This window comes from Phyllostomus discolor, chromosome 13 (assembly GCF_004126475.2).
Source record: "Phyllostomus discolor isolate MPI-MPIP mPhyDis1 chromosome 13, mPhyDis1.pri.v3, whole genome shotgun sequence".
NCBI lineage: Eukaryota > Metazoa > Chordata > Mammalia > Chiroptera > Phyllostomidae > Phyllostomus > Phyllostomus discolor.
The window spans coordinates 62,140,853-62,158,258 of NC_040915.2; the positions used below are offsets into that span (position 1 = coordinate 62,140,853).

Below are 17,406 nucleotides of genomic sequence, written 5' to 3' on the forward strand. Positions count from 1 at the left end.
GAGGCAGACACCATGGCATGGACCCCACCTCCACCCCAGGGAGGAAGCCAAGGACCCCCACCCATGAAACAGCACCTGTAGGCCAGTGCAGGCCCCCAGGGTGTCAGGCCACTATGGGTGGGGCAGTATGCTCTGCTGAGGGGCACCTTGGTGCAGGGACTGAGTACTCACTAGGCTGTGCTCCCCAAGATAAGCCGGCCCCCCATCCCCTGGGAAGCAGAGAGGAGAGGCAGGTTCTGGCTGGGTGTGGGAATGGAGCCAGGGCAGACTTAGACACGACTGCTTTTGTGGTGCTTTCAGTTGTTTATTTTTCGTTATTGCGATAGGTTCACAGGATTCGGGGCGTGCGGTGGGGCGAGACCTCCCAACTTTCTCATTCTAAAGGCCTGGACACAGAACACAGTGCAGTCCCTTCAAACCCGCAGCAATCACAGGTCGCACGCACACGACCCACCCCGCCTCAGGCGGGTTATAGGCCAGGCCAAGGGGCGGGGCGATGTACGAGCTGAAGAGAGGCGGGCGGCCAGCTTGCCCCTAAAGAGGAGGATTTTAGGTCCCGCGTTGACCGAGGATGGTTTCTGTCCTGGGGCGGGGTTAGTGCCTAGGAGGAGGGGTGAGCAAGCCGACCTGCTTGGTGCTCTATCCCATTCTTCCCAGGGAATCTCCTGATCTTCTGGCCCGCTTGCCCTTGGGGAGGAGAGCGCACCTTGGGACTCGGTGTTCTCTCCTTTCACGGCCGGTGGCCCAGGGATACAGGCACGACCCTGCAGAGGGACTCCTGCGTCCAGCCCTAGCTCCAGCTCCGGGACCCAGGCAGCTACGCAGACGGGAAGAGGCAGGAGTTTTGCCTCAACTCCTTTTCGGGCGGGACTGCCGACTCTCCGAGCTGGCCCGCACGCGGCCAAGCCCAGGAGCAGCTCACAGGCGATCAGCAGCTGTCCTTGGGGGGCTTCTTGGCTCCGGGCAGGAGCCTTGCGGCCGCGGACGCTCGTTTCTGGTGTCGCCATTTGGCCCGGCGGTTCTTGAACCACACCTGAGGAGAGGGAGGGGACAGCTCAGGCAGGACCCGAGTCCCACCGGGCTGCCGTAGGTGGACCTGGAGGCCTGGGGTCCCGGCGGCTGTGTGGGCGAACGGGGGCTACGGAGTCCGCACGGGGAGCGGCTACAAGCCACGGTCTCAGTCTCGGGACGGGAACCCCTTCCCAACCCCACCTCCGCCCCAGGGCGCCCAGGGAGCCCCTTCTGCCGCTTTGTGCTCCTCTGAGCCTCCCAAATTGTGGAACAGGAACGCGCGCCTCTGGTACTGTAAGGGGGAAAATAGAGTTTAAAACGGAAGAGGCCCTGGCCGGGCAGCTGGGTAGGTTAGAGCGCCCCCCAGAGACGCCGAGGCTGTGGATTTGATCCCGGCTCAGGGCACGAGAGTCAGCCCATGAATGAATGCATCGATAAGTGGAACAACAAGTAGATGTCTGTCTTTCTCTCACCCACGCTCCCTCTAAAAATTAGTAAATTAAAAAAAAAAAAGGAAAGGGAGGGAAAACTAGGCTTACTTACCCTCTAGTTCCAGCGATATTTCCCCGCACGTGCCTGTCCCCGTCCGCCCCTCCCGCGGAACCGGCCCCTCGCCCCGCTGGACCCAGGTTTTCCCTCGCCTCCTCCCGCCACCACGCCGGCCCCCGGCGCCAGGGCCGTCCTTTCCAAAGGAGAAAGGAAGCCAGCCTGCCTGGACCCTTTGGACCCTCTGGCAGTACAGCAGGCGGGCCCCCACCTCCACGCGCTCCTCGCGCAGGCGGATGCGGCCGGCCAGGCGCTCCCGCGTGCCCACGTCGGGGTACTGGTTCTGCACAAAGAGCGCCTCCAGCGCCTGCAGCTGCTCCTCGCTGAAGATGGTGCGGTGGCGCCGCGTGCGCCGCTGCGTGCCGGGGCCCCCAGCGCTGGACAGCACCCCGGAGCTTCCGGGGGGGACGGCCAAGGGCAAGGTCGCCGAGGGCGCCAGCCTCAATGGCCACGGCAGCCGGGCGCCTGCAGGACGAGGGTGCAATGAGGTGCGGGACGGAGGTGACGCTCCGCGCCAACTTCCCTGAGACCCCAAGTCCCCCACGCCCACGCCCGCGCCGAGCCCACTCACCCAGCCCCGAGGCCGGCTCCGGGGGCCTGCGGGGGACGCAGCAGCAGCAGCAAGCACAGGGCGCGGACTCGGGCACCCCGGGCTCCCCGGGCTCCGCAGGGCTTTGGCGGCCAGTCGGCTGCGGTGTTCGGGCGGCCCGGGCCGGGGGGCTCCGCTCTGGCAAGCTGGAGAGGATGTGCTCGATGGAGAAGGGGCAGGGCCGCCCGGGGCCCCTGCGGCTCGACGCGCCCCCCGCCGCAGCCATGCCGGCCCCGCCGAGCCGCCGCGGCCTCTGAAATATATACGTCGGAGGGGAGCGCGCCGTAATCCTCGGGCCGGGCGCCTGGTCCACGCGGGCTAATCCCGCCGCGTGGTCAGGAGCGCACTAATCCCTGGCTGCTGTGGCGGAAAATCCTGCCCCGCAACGGCGCGCGGGGATCGGCGGGCCCTACGGGAGGGGGCCCGCAGGAAGCCCCGAGGCTCAGGTGTGTGCTCCTGCCTCCCGGGGAGATGCACACACCTGAGTTGCCCTGACCCTGGGAGTCCTCTCAGCGTGGCTGCGATTTCTGGCTAGACCCTGGGCCCCCTCTTCCTGTAGCCAGGACGGTCAGGGCTGCTCCTTGTCCCCTTCCAGGCCCCACCGAGGCGGACGAACAGGTCTGCAGAAACCCACGCCACCCGCGCAAAACTAGCCCCAAAACTGCTGAGCTCCCACCTCAGGTCGGGTCCGGCACCACCGGCAACCCCACAATTCCACCTTTTTGGGCCCTCAAACTTCCCACCCCCTTCAGAGCCGGGTCTCAGCCTCCTGCAGGAAACGGGGACAAGGGCCGCCGCTGTGTCTGGTTATCACCAAACCCCGCAACACCCCCCTCCCCGCCACCGCATGCCCCCAGTTCTCTGCCTTCTCTCCTGTATCAGGGGAGCCTTCTGGACTCCATTCTAGCCCCCCACACTCCCAGTGCTCTGGGGAAACCCACCCCCCTGCTTTCCTCTGTGTCCCAGAATCCCCCCAGAAAACGTTACTCTTGCATCACCTCTGTCACAGCCATGCTTCTCGAGAGCTGACTCGGGTGCGCTTTCCGCCTCCTTATTCTTCAGGCCGCTCCAGTGTCGTCCACGCACACCCCCACCTCCATGACCCCTCATGGTGATGACCTGCACTTTGCCAAATTCAGAAGAGACTGTTGCATCTCAGTTAGGAACCACTGGACAGCTGACCAGGCACTTGGGTCTAAGACCCCCCTTTCCGGATCTCTGAAAAGATATGGTTGGCCCACAGGACAGAGCAGCGGACTGCCAACTTACACTACAACAGTCGCTTCCTGAGGGACCTTTCCTAGGTTCCTTCGGTCTCCCTGGATTTGTTAATCTGGAGGCTCAGTGAAGGAGACGCATTCTGTGAATGGTCCTGCCTCCTGGTTACAGGGTGGCTGCCATGGCCCCAGACCTCCCATCTCTTCCCACAGGTCCTTTAGGATGACCGTGAAAACCTCTCCTAGGTGACCGCCCTCCCAGAACTGTATGCTCACCATTAGCTCAGAGAGGCCCTTGGGTGTCACTGCCCGCCAGGGTCTGAGTTCTCCTGCAATGGAGGTGACCGTGTCAGTGGTCGGGAGGGCTGTGCCCTCCTCCTCCCAGGCCTGGCTGTTTCTTCATCTCTCCCCATTTTCTCCCTTGGTGATCTCCTCCAGCCTTGGAGCTTGAGACGCCATTCTGTGACGGTGATTCCTGAGTTCGCACTTCCTGCACCTCCCCCCTCCAGGCCAGCATCTCCTGAAGTCTGCTCCACACCTCCGTTTTAGTCACCAGTCAACATCTCCGGCCACCATGCCTGAAACAGACTCAAGATCTTCTTAAAACCCATCGCTGCCTGGTGTTGCCCACCGTGGTAAGTGGCGCACCTGCCCACCTAGACACCTGGGTCGACACACCCTCTCTCCAGCTCTCCACTTCTGCATACACCCCGTCTCTTTGCCGGCCCACCTTGGTAAGGGGCCCACTGTGGTGCTTTTCAAACACGCCAGAGAATTTGACATACCTCCCCGCAAGAGGTGAAAGCTAATTCCCTTCTCCTTGAACGTGGGCTGCTAGCTCAACAACTTGCTTCTAACTTCTAGAATGCAGCAGAAGGGACACTGATTTCTGCAACCAGGCCATACGGCTAGGAGATACAGCTTCTCCACCGCCATTTCTCTATCTGTCCATCTACTTATCTAACTTGGGGTGCTTGACCTTTGAACCCAGCTGCCATGCTGTGGAGAGGCACCAGCAGCCACAGAGAGAGGGCAGGCAGAGGTGTTCAAGTCAGCAGCCCCTGCTGAAGGGCCAGCCAGTAACCAGCACGGGGCACCACGGGTGAGTGAGGACGACTCCTGTCCCCGCCACCTTGGACCACCATCGCACGAGAGACCAGAAGTGAGACCTGCAAGAGGTAACAGTGAGGTGATTGTAAGTCAGGGGTGGTTGGTTATGTAGCTCTAGATGAGAGGAATGGGGATGCTGCCTATACAAACCCTAAATCCCATGGCCTCGGCTTTGGGACTGGAAGGACCAGCTGAGATTGGCAGTGTGTCCCAGTGGAAAGTGAGGAAAGTGCTATTGGAACACGGAGGGAAGGAGACCCTCGTTACAGAGTGGCAAGAATTTAGCAAATTGTCACCCGCAGTAGAGCAAGAAGTAGAAAATTGAAAACGTACCTAATGAATGAGAGACGATCTAGCTCAGGAGATGCCCCGGGCGGGTGTTGAAGCAGCCGCCTGACCTCTGCTAGCTGCCTGCGATGGGCGGGAAAGAGAGAACCCAGAGGCAGAGGGAAGCGTTCCCTACAGAGAAGCCAGCCCACTGAGCTAAACACACGCTGCCTGCGTGAACTGGCCGTTCCGTTCCTGGGGCTTCACTCTCGAGACGTGAAAACTTCTGTTCACACAGAGTGCTGCCCGTGAGTGTTTAGGGCAGTTTACTAATCATCGCCGAAGCTTAGACACAGCCAGAAGTCCATCAGCTGGTGAGTGGATGGATGTGCCATGCTGAGTGAAAGAAGCCAGCCAGTCTCAACAGTCTCCCTGCTGTGTAATTCCATTTATGTGACACTTTGGAAAAGGCATCATCAGAGCGACAGAGAACAAATCAGTGGTTGGGGTGGAAGAGGACCAGGAGGGAGTGTTTGGGGGTGAGGGTGCACCCAAGGGGGATGGGAGAGGGACAGGAAGATGCTGAGAGGAAGGCTGGCTCCGCTGTAGCTTAGGGTGTCTAGGGCCATCCTGAGTGAGGTCGGGGTGCACTGCCTGCCCTGCCAGGGTGGCTCCCATCTGGCCAACACTCCTGAGCAGCAGTCAGTTGTGAGCCCCCAGCTCACATCTTGGGGGAGGAGCGGCTCTGGGTGGGGTGGAGGGCCCTCCCCCCCGGCCCTGCTGTGCTCAGCCCCCGCTGCTTCTCACGTTAGGTCCACTGCATTCAGACTCCCCGGCATTCTGGTTGGTCACAGTTCCTGGGCAGATGTAGGAGAGGGAGGCTGGTGGGATGGGCTTCTCCCTCTGATGCCTTAGTTGGCCGTGAGGCTGTTCCCAGACTCCCCCTCCCAAGAGTGGCGAGTGCTGCTGGAGGTCTGCGGGGCTCAGCCGATGGGTGGATCCAGATCCTGCTCCTCGAGGACATCCAGTGGAGGGAAGATCTAACATCCCTGCTCCCAAGATCTGAGCCCGGCACCTCTGCCAGTGTGGGACCCCTTTGCTCGCTGTCATGAGGAGCCGGGTGACCCAGCAGCTGTCAGAGTTCCTGTTTTGTGCCCCTCTTACTGTGTTTCTGGTGAAAGCACCCTCTCCAAGACCCAGAACCTAAAGTTGCGAGGGTGCGAACATAGATTCCCCAGCTGGGTCCCTGGGAATACTGGGGGATGGGGCTCCCCACATCCACCCCAGGTCCAGGCCCCTGTTGTCCACTAGTTGGACACCCAGCACCATGTCACACCGGTTCTCCTTGACTCCCTTGTCTTTGAAATTCTACTCTGGCTGTCCAGGCCCCTGCACCAACCTAGTCAACTGTTTTCTGTGGCTCCGGGACCCCGTCTCCTTTTCCTCGGCACTTCTCCCTGCATACAACATGGATGGCACGGTGCTCCTTAGAAACCCCGCCTTTTGGGGACTTTCCTCTTACTGCTGCTGTTCAGGGCCACCAGAGGTGGCACCCTGCCGCAAATGAGGCCATATGGGGGTGGCAGTCACTCGCTCATGCGGCTTACTTGTGTCCTCTGGATTTGGTGGGAGCTGATCCTGGTGATGCCTCTTCCATTGTGTGACAGTACCTTAAGATTTGGTGGCTCTGACAGTACCTAGCTCTAATGAGCCATTCTGGCCCCTGGTCCCTTGGTAGCCCAACGTCAGATGCTCAGTTCCTGCCAGGGGCCAGTAACAGCCAGGAGCTGGTTTGTGAATGGCCTGTGGCAAGGCCTCGCTCCAGAACCTTAGGAGTTTGCACTGCAGCTCTCCCACTAGAAACTCTCTGAGGCCCCAAGTGACATCTTCCTCTGCTGCAGCATTTGTCACGGGCTCTGCCAGGTCACAGGCCGGGCTCAGGGCTGCTTGTGCCAAAGCCTGGGCCTGCTGCAGACTCCTCTTCTGCCCTGGGCTCTGCTTAGAGCTGGCATGCTCCGTCTCATCCAACAAATGGCTGGCAGCACTGCTGCCTCCAAAACCCGGAGGAGCATCCACGCGATGCGCTCCCTCTCAGCGGAAGAGGAGCAGGATGCGGTGACTTGTCCTTTACTTTGGGGGGGTGTCCCCACAGGGAACGTCCAACACAGAGCCCCGGGATTTCTGGGAACTTGGTTTATTTATCTTTTTATTATTGGGTTGTGAGAGTTCTTTATCTAGCCAAGATACAAGTCCTTAGCAGATATACAACCACAGATATTTTCTCTCATTCTAGGGGCTGTTTTTCACTTTCGTGATAGTGCCCATTAAACACAAAATGTTTAATTTCTTAGTCAGTCAAATTAATTTTTCCTTTGGTTGCATGTGCTTCTGGTGTCATACCTAAGAAAGCATCAGCAAGTTCAAGGTCATGCAGGTTTGCCCCAGCGTTTTACCATTTAAAAACTGCAAGTTTTATAGTTTCAGCTCTTACACTGATCCATGAGTGAACTCCCATACATGATGTGAGGTAAGGGTCCAGTTTTATTCTTTTGCATGTGGCTATCCAGGCGTCCCAGGACGCCTGGGACGTATTGTTCTGGTGCTCCTGTTGAAGATCTATTGACCATAAGTGAGAGAACTTATTTATTCTGAATTATGCTCTCTTGACCTATTGCCTCCCCTAACAGCAGTACTATACTTTTCTCTCTTTTTTGGCAGTATATATTTTTATTGCATTTTTTTCTACTACCATTTATCCCCCTTATACCCTCTCCCACCTCCTACACTGTCTTTTCTTTTTTTTAGATTTGTTTGTTTGTTTGTTTTTAGACAGAGGGAGAGGAAGATAGGGAGTGAAACATCAATATGTGGTTGCCTGTAGGGCACCCCCCTACTGGGGATCTAGCCTGCAACCCAGGCATGTGCCCTGACTGGGAATCGAACTGGCAACCCTTTGGTTAGCAGGCTGGCGCTCAATCCACTGAGCTACACTAGTCAGGGCTGCACGGCCATCTTTAAAGATTTTATTTATCTATTTTTAGATATTTACTTATTTTTAGAGAGAGGAAGGGAAGGAGAAAGAGAGAAACATTAATGTGTGGTTGCCTCTCGCATGCCCCCCACTGGAGACCTGGTCCGCAACCCAGGCATGTGCCCTGACTAGTAATTGAACCAGAAACCTTTTGGTTCACAGGCCGGTGCTCAAGCCACTGAGCCACACCAGCCAGGGCTGCACTGCCGTCTTAACATTAACTTTTCCAATCCATAAACATGGGCTGTCTTTCATTTACTTAACCTCACTTTATTTTAGTTATGTTTTGTAATTTTCAAAGTATGGGTTTTCCGCTTGCTTGGTTAAATTATTTTGTTCTTTTTAATGCTGTTATGGATGAAATGGTTATATTCATTTTCAGATTGTTCATTGCAAGTGTATAGAAATACAATCGACTTTTTATTGTATTTTTTCATTACCATTTATCCTCATTATCCCCCTTATCCTCCTCCGTCGCCACTGCAATTGATTTCTGTACCTCGATCTTCAATCTTGCAACCTGATGGACTTATTTATTAAATCTAATAGTTTCTTTGTGTGTGGTGTGGATTCCGTAAGATTTTCTATATACGAGATCATGTTATCTGTGAACACAGATCTCTATTTCTTCACAAGCTGAATGCCTTCTACCCCATTTTCTTGCCTAATTGCACTGACTAGAACCTCCAATTCAATGTCAAACAGAAGTGGAGAGGGTGGGCTTGATCTGGGAGGGAAAGGATTCTGTCTCCATCGTGAAGTATGGTGTCAGCTGTGGATTGTTCATAGATGGCAGGCTGAGGAGATTCCCTCCTATTTCAAATTTGCTGAGTGTTCTATCACAAAGGGGTGTTGTATGATCCGGTTTTTGCAGGAGCCAGACTAATGCATTAAACAAGGATTTGCTGGACACCACCACGCTGCATTCTTTACGTCTTTAACCATGACATTCACCCCTGATGTTCTTCCTGGGAGACAGCATTATTATTGTTGTTGTTGTTGTTATTATTGTTGTTGTTGTTATTTTATCTTTGGTAGAGGGGCAGTTCAGGAGCTCTCACAAATAGGTCCTATTCCAGTGATCAGAAACCACTGTGGACATTCTGTCCAATGCTTAGTATGTGTATGCCAAATACGCATCCTGAAACTGGAGAAATACCAGCAGGAGGTTATGAAGCCTGTGCACCTTGGAATCAGGCCAGTACTCCATGCAGTGCCTGGCCTCTCCATACCCTGTTCTGTCAGGGAAGCTGTGACAGCACTTCGGGTCCCAGGCATCACTGTGAACCTGGAGCCTGTCCCAGCAGCTCTGTGTGCACAGAAGCCCTGAAATGCTCTGGGGTTTTCCTTCCCTCCGTAGACAGTTGCCTGGGGAGATGGACATAGGTCCCATTGCAGAAGGACTCGGGCATCACTCCTATAAATGTGTTCCATGGTGTTGCTGGATCCTTCCTCCTGGGAAGGAGACTTCAGCAGAAAAGACCTGGGCCTGAGAACTGGCTAGAAATTGGGGAAGAGATCATGATAGTCCATTGGTTTAGGGGACCTTGTCCTTTTGCTCTTCCATTATTTTTATTTATTTTTTAATGTGATGAGACATACATAGCATAGAATTTACTGTTTTAACCATGTTTTAAAAAATCCTCACCCCAGGACATGCACAGTGATTTTAGAGAGAAGGGAAAGGAGGGCCAGGGGAGACACACTAAAGTGAGAGAGAAGCATCAGCTGGTGGCCTCTCACATGTGCCCTAACCAGGGACTGAACCCATGAACTTTTGGTTCACGGGATGATCTTCCAACCAACTGAGCAACCTGGCGAGGGCTGTTTTAACCATTTTTAAGTGTACAGTTGAGTATCATTAAGTCTGGTCACAAGGCCGTATAACCATCATCACCATCACCTCTGGGACATGTCCATTATCCCTTATAGAAACTCTATACTCATTAAGCAGTAACTCCCCACTTTCCCCTATCCTTAGTGCTGGACAATCAGGGGTTATGACTGAATTCAATTGATGAATATATCTCATTTTTATTTTTTAAAGATTTTATTTATTTATATTTAGAGAGAAGAGAAGGGAGAGAGAATGAGAGGGAGAGAATTATCCATGTGAGAGAGAACCGTCAATCAGTTGCCTCTCCTATGAGCCCCAACTGGGGACTGGACCTGCAACTCAGGCATGTGCCCTGACGGGGAATAGAACCAGTGACCTTTTGCTTTGCAGAACAATGCCCAACCAACTGAGCCACACCGATCAGGGCCATACACCACATTTTAAAATCCATTCACTTATCGGTGAACATTTAGCATAGTCATCTTCTGACTGTTCTAAATAATGCTGTTGTGATTCTAGGTGTATATCTACTTGAGTTCCTACTTTTAATTCTTTTGGATATTTTCCTAAAAGTGGAATAGCTAGATCATATCCTAATTCTATGTTTAGCTTTTTGAGAAACCATCAAACTGTTTTCCATAATGGCAGTACCATCTTACATTCCCACCAGCAAAGCACAAGGGTTCCAGTTTCTCTGTATCTTCACCAACATGTTATTTTCTGTTTTGTTTATCTTTAAATTTATGGTCATCCTAATGGATGTGAAGTTTCTCGTGGTTTTGAATTCATTTTCCTAAGGATTAGTGATATTGGGCATCTTTTCATGTGCTTATTGGTCACGTGCTCATTGATCAATAAAATTGACAAACTAAATTCAACCAGAAAAAAAATTATCAATATCAAGTGTGAAAGAGGGGATTCCACCACAGATTATGCAGACATTAAAAAGACAATAAGGAAATATTATTAACAACTTCATTAATAACCTAGAGTTAACCTACAATTACTACCACACTTTATGGTAAAATATTGGACATTTTCTTCCCAAGATCAGGAATAAGGCAAGGATGTCCACATTTACCACTTGTGGTCAACATTGTCTTGGAAGTCCTAGCCAGAGCAATAAGGGAAGAAAAACACATAAAAGGTGTAAAGATCAAAAAGGAAAAAGAGGCTGGTGTAGCTCAATGGATTAAATGTTGGCCGCAAACCCAAGGGTCGCCGGTTCAATTCCCAGTCAGGGCACATGCCTGGGTTGTGGGCCAGGTCCCTGGTGGGGGGTGTTTGAGAGGCAACCACACAATGATGTTTCTCTCCCTCCCTTTCTCCCTTCCTTCCCCTCTCTCTAAAAATAAATAAATAAGATCTTTTCTTTTTTCAAATAAAGTAAAGAGAAACACTGTCTCTATATGAAGATGACATAATACTTGCAGTGGAAATGTGAAAAGGACTTTGTGAAAACCACTGTGAAAACCACTTTGGAAAATAATATGGCAGTTTCCTATGAAGTTAAACACACCTATATGATCCAGCCATTCTAATCCTAGCAGTTTACCCAAGGGAACTGAGAAGTGAAAGATTATTTGAATGTTAATAGCAGTTTTATTAGTACTAGCCTTAAACAAGAAACAACCTAAGCATCCATCAACAGATGAACTGATAAATGAACTGAATTAAAAGCAAATAAATACTACTCAGAAAATGATTGATATGAGAACCTTCCAACCCACTCCTGGCCCCTTTCCTTGCCTCACACCCTCTCGAAAGTGAGCCTGCCACAGAAGCAGTGATCTCTGCAAACACAAATCCAATCATGGTGCTCCTGGCTTCAGAGTCTCAGGATAAGAGGATCAGCTGCCCAGTTACCACAGTCCCTCAGCCCCTGTGCTCTGCTGCCTCTGTCCATCTGCCCCCTTAGGCTTCTGCCTCCTCTCTCCAGCTGCCCAGGCTCCAAGTCAGCTCCTCCAATTCCCACGGCTTGCAGCCAGCCTGGCCCCTCTCAGCCACCCTGGGGCTCATTGTGGCCTTGGAAGAGGAGCCCTCTCAGCTTACCCCACCTGCCCTTCACCAGAGGTCTCAGGCTCCAGCCACCTACACATGCTCCCTGGCAATCCTAGCTGCCATCACTTCTATCTCCCAGACTGAAGAGCAGGCCCAGCGGCTTCCAGGACTGGTCAAAGCCGGTCAGTGCTAAAAGGGTGGGGCAGGGACTGTTGTGTGGATGTGGGGGAGTGGTGTGGCAGGTAGTGGGAAGGGCTGGGGGAGCATCAGGGGCCATGGAGGAATGGATATGCAGATGAGTCCTGAGAGGCCACTGGCTTTGGATAGTCAGAGGCCAGGGCTGAAAGGCAGGCCTAACAAGGTCCAGGGCTGGTTTGGGGGTTAGGTCCCAGCAAGTGCAGGGCCGAGTCTAGAGGGGAGTTGGGTGTGCGTGGTCCCTCAGCATTCAGCTGAGATGGCGGCCAGGTTAGGGGAGGGCGTCCTGGTTGCTGCCCAGGGCTGGGGAACCGGACACCGATGAAAGTGGGGAGCCAGGGCTGGCCTCTGTCCTGGAGGCCTCTCCCTCCCTCTCCCCCTCCCCCTACTGGGGCCTCTTTCCTGCCTTCCTCCACAGCCTGCAGCAGGAGATGGCATCAGGATTCCCCTGATTGCTTTCTTTCATTGCGGTGCCTTTTTCTGCAGCAAAAGCCCGCTAATGCCGCCTTTATCACGGAATTAGGGGATTTAGGACCGATCTCACAAAGAGGCCCTCGATAGAGGCGGTAATCAAACGCCAATCGGCCCGATCTCGAACGGGACCGGGAAGAAAGCGAGCGCTGGGGATTAGCGCGGACCCGAGGCCCGCCAGGCGGAGATAGCATCGCCCCGCAGCGAGACTGAAGCCGCCAGGGAGGCCGTCCGCGGCCACGGAGAAAGGCCGGCTTAGCTGCTTGGTGCTGGGGATTCTGAAGCCATTAGGGGGGGATTAGCACCCGGGTTAATCTGCTTTGGCCGCTCAATTGTCAGCAGGGAACGGAGGTGGACCGGAGGTGGACACCTAAGGGGAGCAACCATGGTACCTCTGCAGTCCACTGGGGCTGGTCTCTGTTTCCCCCACTGTCACCAGGGCTTGCTGTCCCCAGGTCATATTGGTCCTGACAGCCAGAGAGAGGAATGAACACCATGGTTGGCCCACGCTGATGTGTAGACCTGGCCCACTAGGTATGTGTGGAACCTGCTCTTGTTTCCAGCCTTTGAAAACTCTGCCAGCCTTCCATGGAGATTGGGGACACCCCTGCCCGCCTGTCACCCTTCCCTTCTCCTGTCCAGTAGAAAGAAGGATGCCTTCCTTTCCTCCACCTTTGTGACCCTGGGTGTCAGCCTCCTCACCGAGCCTGGGCTCCTCAGCCACGCACACATCCCTTCCTAGCACACGTGGCCCAGAAGCAGGTCTCAGACTGAGGGTGCCAGCTGATGACACCGACCAGCACACAGAGCCACTGCTTGCAGACTCCCCATCTTTCCCCTGGAGACCCTTCCCAGGTAGGGACCCCCAAGGGGCATGTTTGTTCATCCACTAGCTGACAGAGCTGATGTGATGCCACTTGCTGTCTCCTCCATCACTTATCTCCAGCCACCTCTCACCATGTGGGGCAGGATGGGGGCCCGGGCTCCGTAGCCCCCGGAGGGGTCCTTAGTCTGTGCCTGGGTTTTCCCATCTGAGAAGTGGGGCTGGCTGAGAGGAGGGAAGTTCCAGCTGGGGGGCGCCACTGTTCCGTTGTGCAGCCTGTGCTTACCGCTGCCTCCTGTAGGGCATCCACTCAGCCCCCACTCCTGTTGGGTTGCAAATGACAGGCTCCCACAGTGGGGCACTTAGAGGGGTGACCCTGCACCATAGGGTTTCCCTACTCCGCCATGGGGATGTGACAAGGCTACCATGCCTTACATGAGCCCATGGATGGCAACAGGTGGCTGAACTGGGGGTGGCTGGTAAGGTAGAGTAGGTAGGGGTTAGCTATGGAGGGAGGCTGAAGGAGCCTTTTGGCCCCTGACCTTTTTTCTCCTTTCCCATGGCTGAGACTGGGGACACTGGAGCAAAAGCTGCAGGGAAGAAAATGACACAGTTGGAAATCCTTCCTTCCTGCACTTGGTGGTGGCAGTAACCAGGGTCTCTCTAGCCCAGACCCTGTGGAGGGACACAGCGGGTGAGCCATGGGGCCAGGCTCTTTCCTCTGGGGGCTTAGGTCTGAGGACACCGGAAGGGGACACAGCGCGGAAAGGGGACCATACACCCTACCTGCGCATGGATCAGGCAGGGCCTGAAGGACATTGAGAATTACGGATCGAGGGTGAGGAAAAGTGTTCAGGAAGAGGGAACGACAGATGTGCAGAGGTCTGGGGGTTAAGAGAGGGCAGGTGGGTCTGGGGAAACAGGCATCTCCAGGCGGCGGCGGCCGCGGGGGGGGGGGGGGGCGCCTGGGAAGGCGTCCCCATAGACTGGCGCGTGAGCGGCCCTTGGCAGCACTCAGTTTGAGCAGTCGGTCGTCGGGGCAAGCGCCACAGGGACTCGGTGAGCGGCTGGGTGTTGGGGGATTGCAGGCGAGGTTGGGGCGCGGGCAGTGAAATGTGAGGACCAGGGCCTGGAGACACTGACCGTGAAGGGAGTCGGGGCAGCCTATCTACGTTGCCCAAAGACCGGGCGCGCGCCCGTGATGTCATCAGCGCGCGCCGCCCCCGACTTCCGGGAGCGAGCAGCGGCTCTCCTGGGTGCTCCTGGAGCGCCATCTGACCTGGGGAGACCCCGTGGAAACTGGCTCCTTCTTCACAAATGGGTCCCGGGAAACCTACTGGTTACCTCCCGCGCCCACGGAGCCCGGTCTCCGGACCTCCAAAACCTGGGGCTGAGAGAGGCCCTGATGGTCTGCGGGCCTTAGCAGCCGACCCCGGTGCGCAGATGAGTGAGCGTCGGGGCGACCCTCCTCTCAGCCCTGACAGGCGTTAACCTCTCTCCCGTGACCTAATCCAACCCGCAGGATAAGCTCCCGGGTTACGATCGCGGGCAGTTCATTTACCTTCCCTCCAGCACAACCCTGGGGGAGTCTCCTAGGCACCTAGGCACCGAGAGCAGGGTGCCTTGCCAGGTCACGGGCAGCGGGGTGGAGGAGGGGACTCGGTGGTGCGGGCCGCCAGGGACCAATGAGCAGGCTGGTCAGACGGCTTCAGAGGCTCCAACCCGGTCAGCCTGCTTAAAATGCCCAAGGGCCCGGTAGCTTCCTGAGGCAGTGCTTTCCAGCCGGCTTTCGGGCTGCAGGCCAATGTAGGCATCTGAGCAGTGCTTAGGGGCAGAGGGGGTGGCATGGCTTATCCCTTGAGGTCACTTCAGGAGATGACACCCCTGGACCCAGTGGGGCCTCCCAGGTCAAGCTCAGGCCAATGGAAAATCGAGAGGTGGGTGTGGCTAATCTGACAGAGGAGACAAAGGTGACAACAGTTGGGGAGGGTCAGGGGTCAGGGCCTGGCCCAATCTGAGCAGAGGGGAAGCTGCTCTCAGGGATATTTGCCAGGTGGATGTGGGAGGAGGGGAGCTACAAGGCCACACCAGGGACTATCACGTGTTCTGTAAATCACCCACATTGTTGGCCTAGGCCATGGATCCTGAGTGTTCTCAGGGGTCCTCCTGTGGTCCTTCTCCACTGCGCCTATATCTCCATCCTTGTCCTGGTGTGCCCAGTCCCTGTTCCCAGGTCTTGAGGAGGCAGGAGCTCCTTAGGCCCCCTAATTTTGTGCCCCTTACCAAAAACCCCCGACCAGGGTATCTGAAAACACGTAGGAAGTAGAAAGTCCAGAGGAAAATACTCTGGCATCCTCAGCTGAGATTGTGTTTGCTGTGAAGGCCAAGGGCACAATTTGAAAAACAGAAGTCTCTTTGTTGGGCTAACAGGAGACAGACCATTTGTTAGGAGTGACAGTATTCGTGTGTGTGTGTGTGTGTGTGTGTGTGTATTAAGCTCTGATTGCCATTCATTACCTATAGAAGGACATGGGAAAACCCAGGGGCAACCTGTGCAGCAGTGCCACCCAATGAGGAAAGGGTTCAGGGAAGTTGGGGTGGGGGGGCTAGAGGGCAGCTGCCTGAGGGCCTTTGCCTAGAGGGGCTAGCCACACAGTAGTGAGGGGCTGGAGGTTGGCTGAACCCTGCCCCAGAAGCAGCCACCACCCCACCCTCCACTCCCTTGCTCTGTCTCTGAGGCCTTTGTCCTTCCTGGGCACATTTTGTGATCCCAGGCTGGAGGCCCCGCCAGATGGTGAAGGCTGCCTGAGGCTGAGTGGAGGCTGGCTGTGGCTTTCAGCTGGGCACAGAGGCTCTGATTGTGGGAGGAATATGGTGAGTTTGGGTCTCCACACTCTACAACTCATGTCTCTCCTGATAGGCAGGCACAGCCGCCTCCTCCTGGACCCTGGCCTGTGACCAGGCTGGAGGTATAGTCTGTTCTGCTTCTTGATTACTTGAAGTTCTGCCCATATCTCTATTGTTTTGTTCCCACTGTGGTTGCAGCAGGCAGTGGTTCTAGTTCCAGTAGCCTGGCATCTGCACAGGTTCCTACCCTTTGCCTCCTCTCTGCAGCCTTTGGGTCTTGGTCAAATGCAGCTGGGTTCCCTCCTGGCCCATGCCTGCCTCTCCTGCTGCTCTCCTACTCACTTCCCTTCAGCCTTGTTGGCTCTCAGCCGACACAGCAAGCTCTTTCCTGCATTGCTCCCTGCCAGCACGCCTTCCCTCAGGTCTCCAGAAACAGGCTGTGCACTTTTTGGGCAATGTGTGAACAGGAGGGTTCCAACATGCAGGTGGCGACTCCCAGCTCACAGCCTCAGGGCCCTCAGCCCCAGCTCAGTCAACTCTGTCTGCTGTCCACATTGTGCTCTGAGGCTCAGCAGGGGACCCTAAAGTTATGGCAGGGTTCCTGCCACTTCTGAGTACAGGTCCTTATGCCCTCCTCGCAGCCAAGGGTAGGCTTGGTCCCTTCCTTCCTGTGAAGGGGATAGGAAAGGACTCTGAGGTGCTGGTGTATAGTCAGTGAGTGGATGGCATCCCTGGAGGTCAGTGTTGGGGGGGGCATTAAATCCCCTCAGGACCTAGCTACTGGGCTTTGCCCTCTAGGAACTGCCTGGATACCCAAGACTGCAAACTATCTCTTGCAACCCAAAGAGGAAAGCTACCATGTGTGGGCCTACTGTGCTAAGCATTGTTCTAAGCACCTTATAAAGATCACATCATTTCATCCCCAAACTGACTGGGGTGGGTTCCTGTGTCACCCAATGTTGCAGGTTAGGAACTGGAAGTTAGGTGACTTGCCCAAGGTCACACAGCAAACAGATAGGGAGCCAGGTTTCTGCCCCTGCACTTGTCACAGAGACTGTGGCCAGGACAGCAGGTGCTGGGGGGGCTGTATGCCCCTCTCACCTCAGTAGCCTGTGCTGTGGGACAGCACTGCCCATCATCTGCTTTCATCCCCACAGCAAAGCCTCTGAGGCTGACCTGGTGGCCCAAGGTTGAGGCTCCAGCCTCCAGTTTCATGCACACTTGGTGTATATGGGGGTGAACAGCCCTTGGCCTCTGTGGGCAGGCAAGCTTTGCTGCTGGGCCCTTTCCCCTCCATCGTGGTAAAGACTAGCAAGTCTCCTGTGAACTCCAAGAGCACACAGCCCAGTCCTTCAAAACCCTGTGTTCCCTTGCCCTCCAAGCCAACATCTGGCTTTCAGATCTACCTCAGACTCCTGGGACCCAGGTGCTGTTACCAAATGGGGCACTCTCCCCCAGAAG

At 55.1% G+C, this 17,406-nt stretch overlaps 1 protein-coding gene across 1 annotated transcript; it reads right to left on the minus strand.

Moving 5' to 3' along the window:
• Nucleotides 1-298: 298 nt before the first annotated feature.
• On the minus strand, nt 299-2,543 carry GSC2 (goosecoid homeobox 2). The gene is made up of 3 exons (XM_028528882.2): nt 2,129-2,543; nt 1,769-2,022; nt 299-1,033 (listed from the first exon to the last, which is right to left on the minus strand). Exons 1-3 carry the CDS (start codon nt 2,370-2,372, stop codon nt 929-931), a joined length of 603 nt encoding a protein of 200 aa, XP_028384683.1. The 5' UTR covers nt 2,373-2,543; the 3' UTR covers nt 299-928.
• Nucleotides 2,544-17,406: the final 14,863 nt, after the last annotated feature.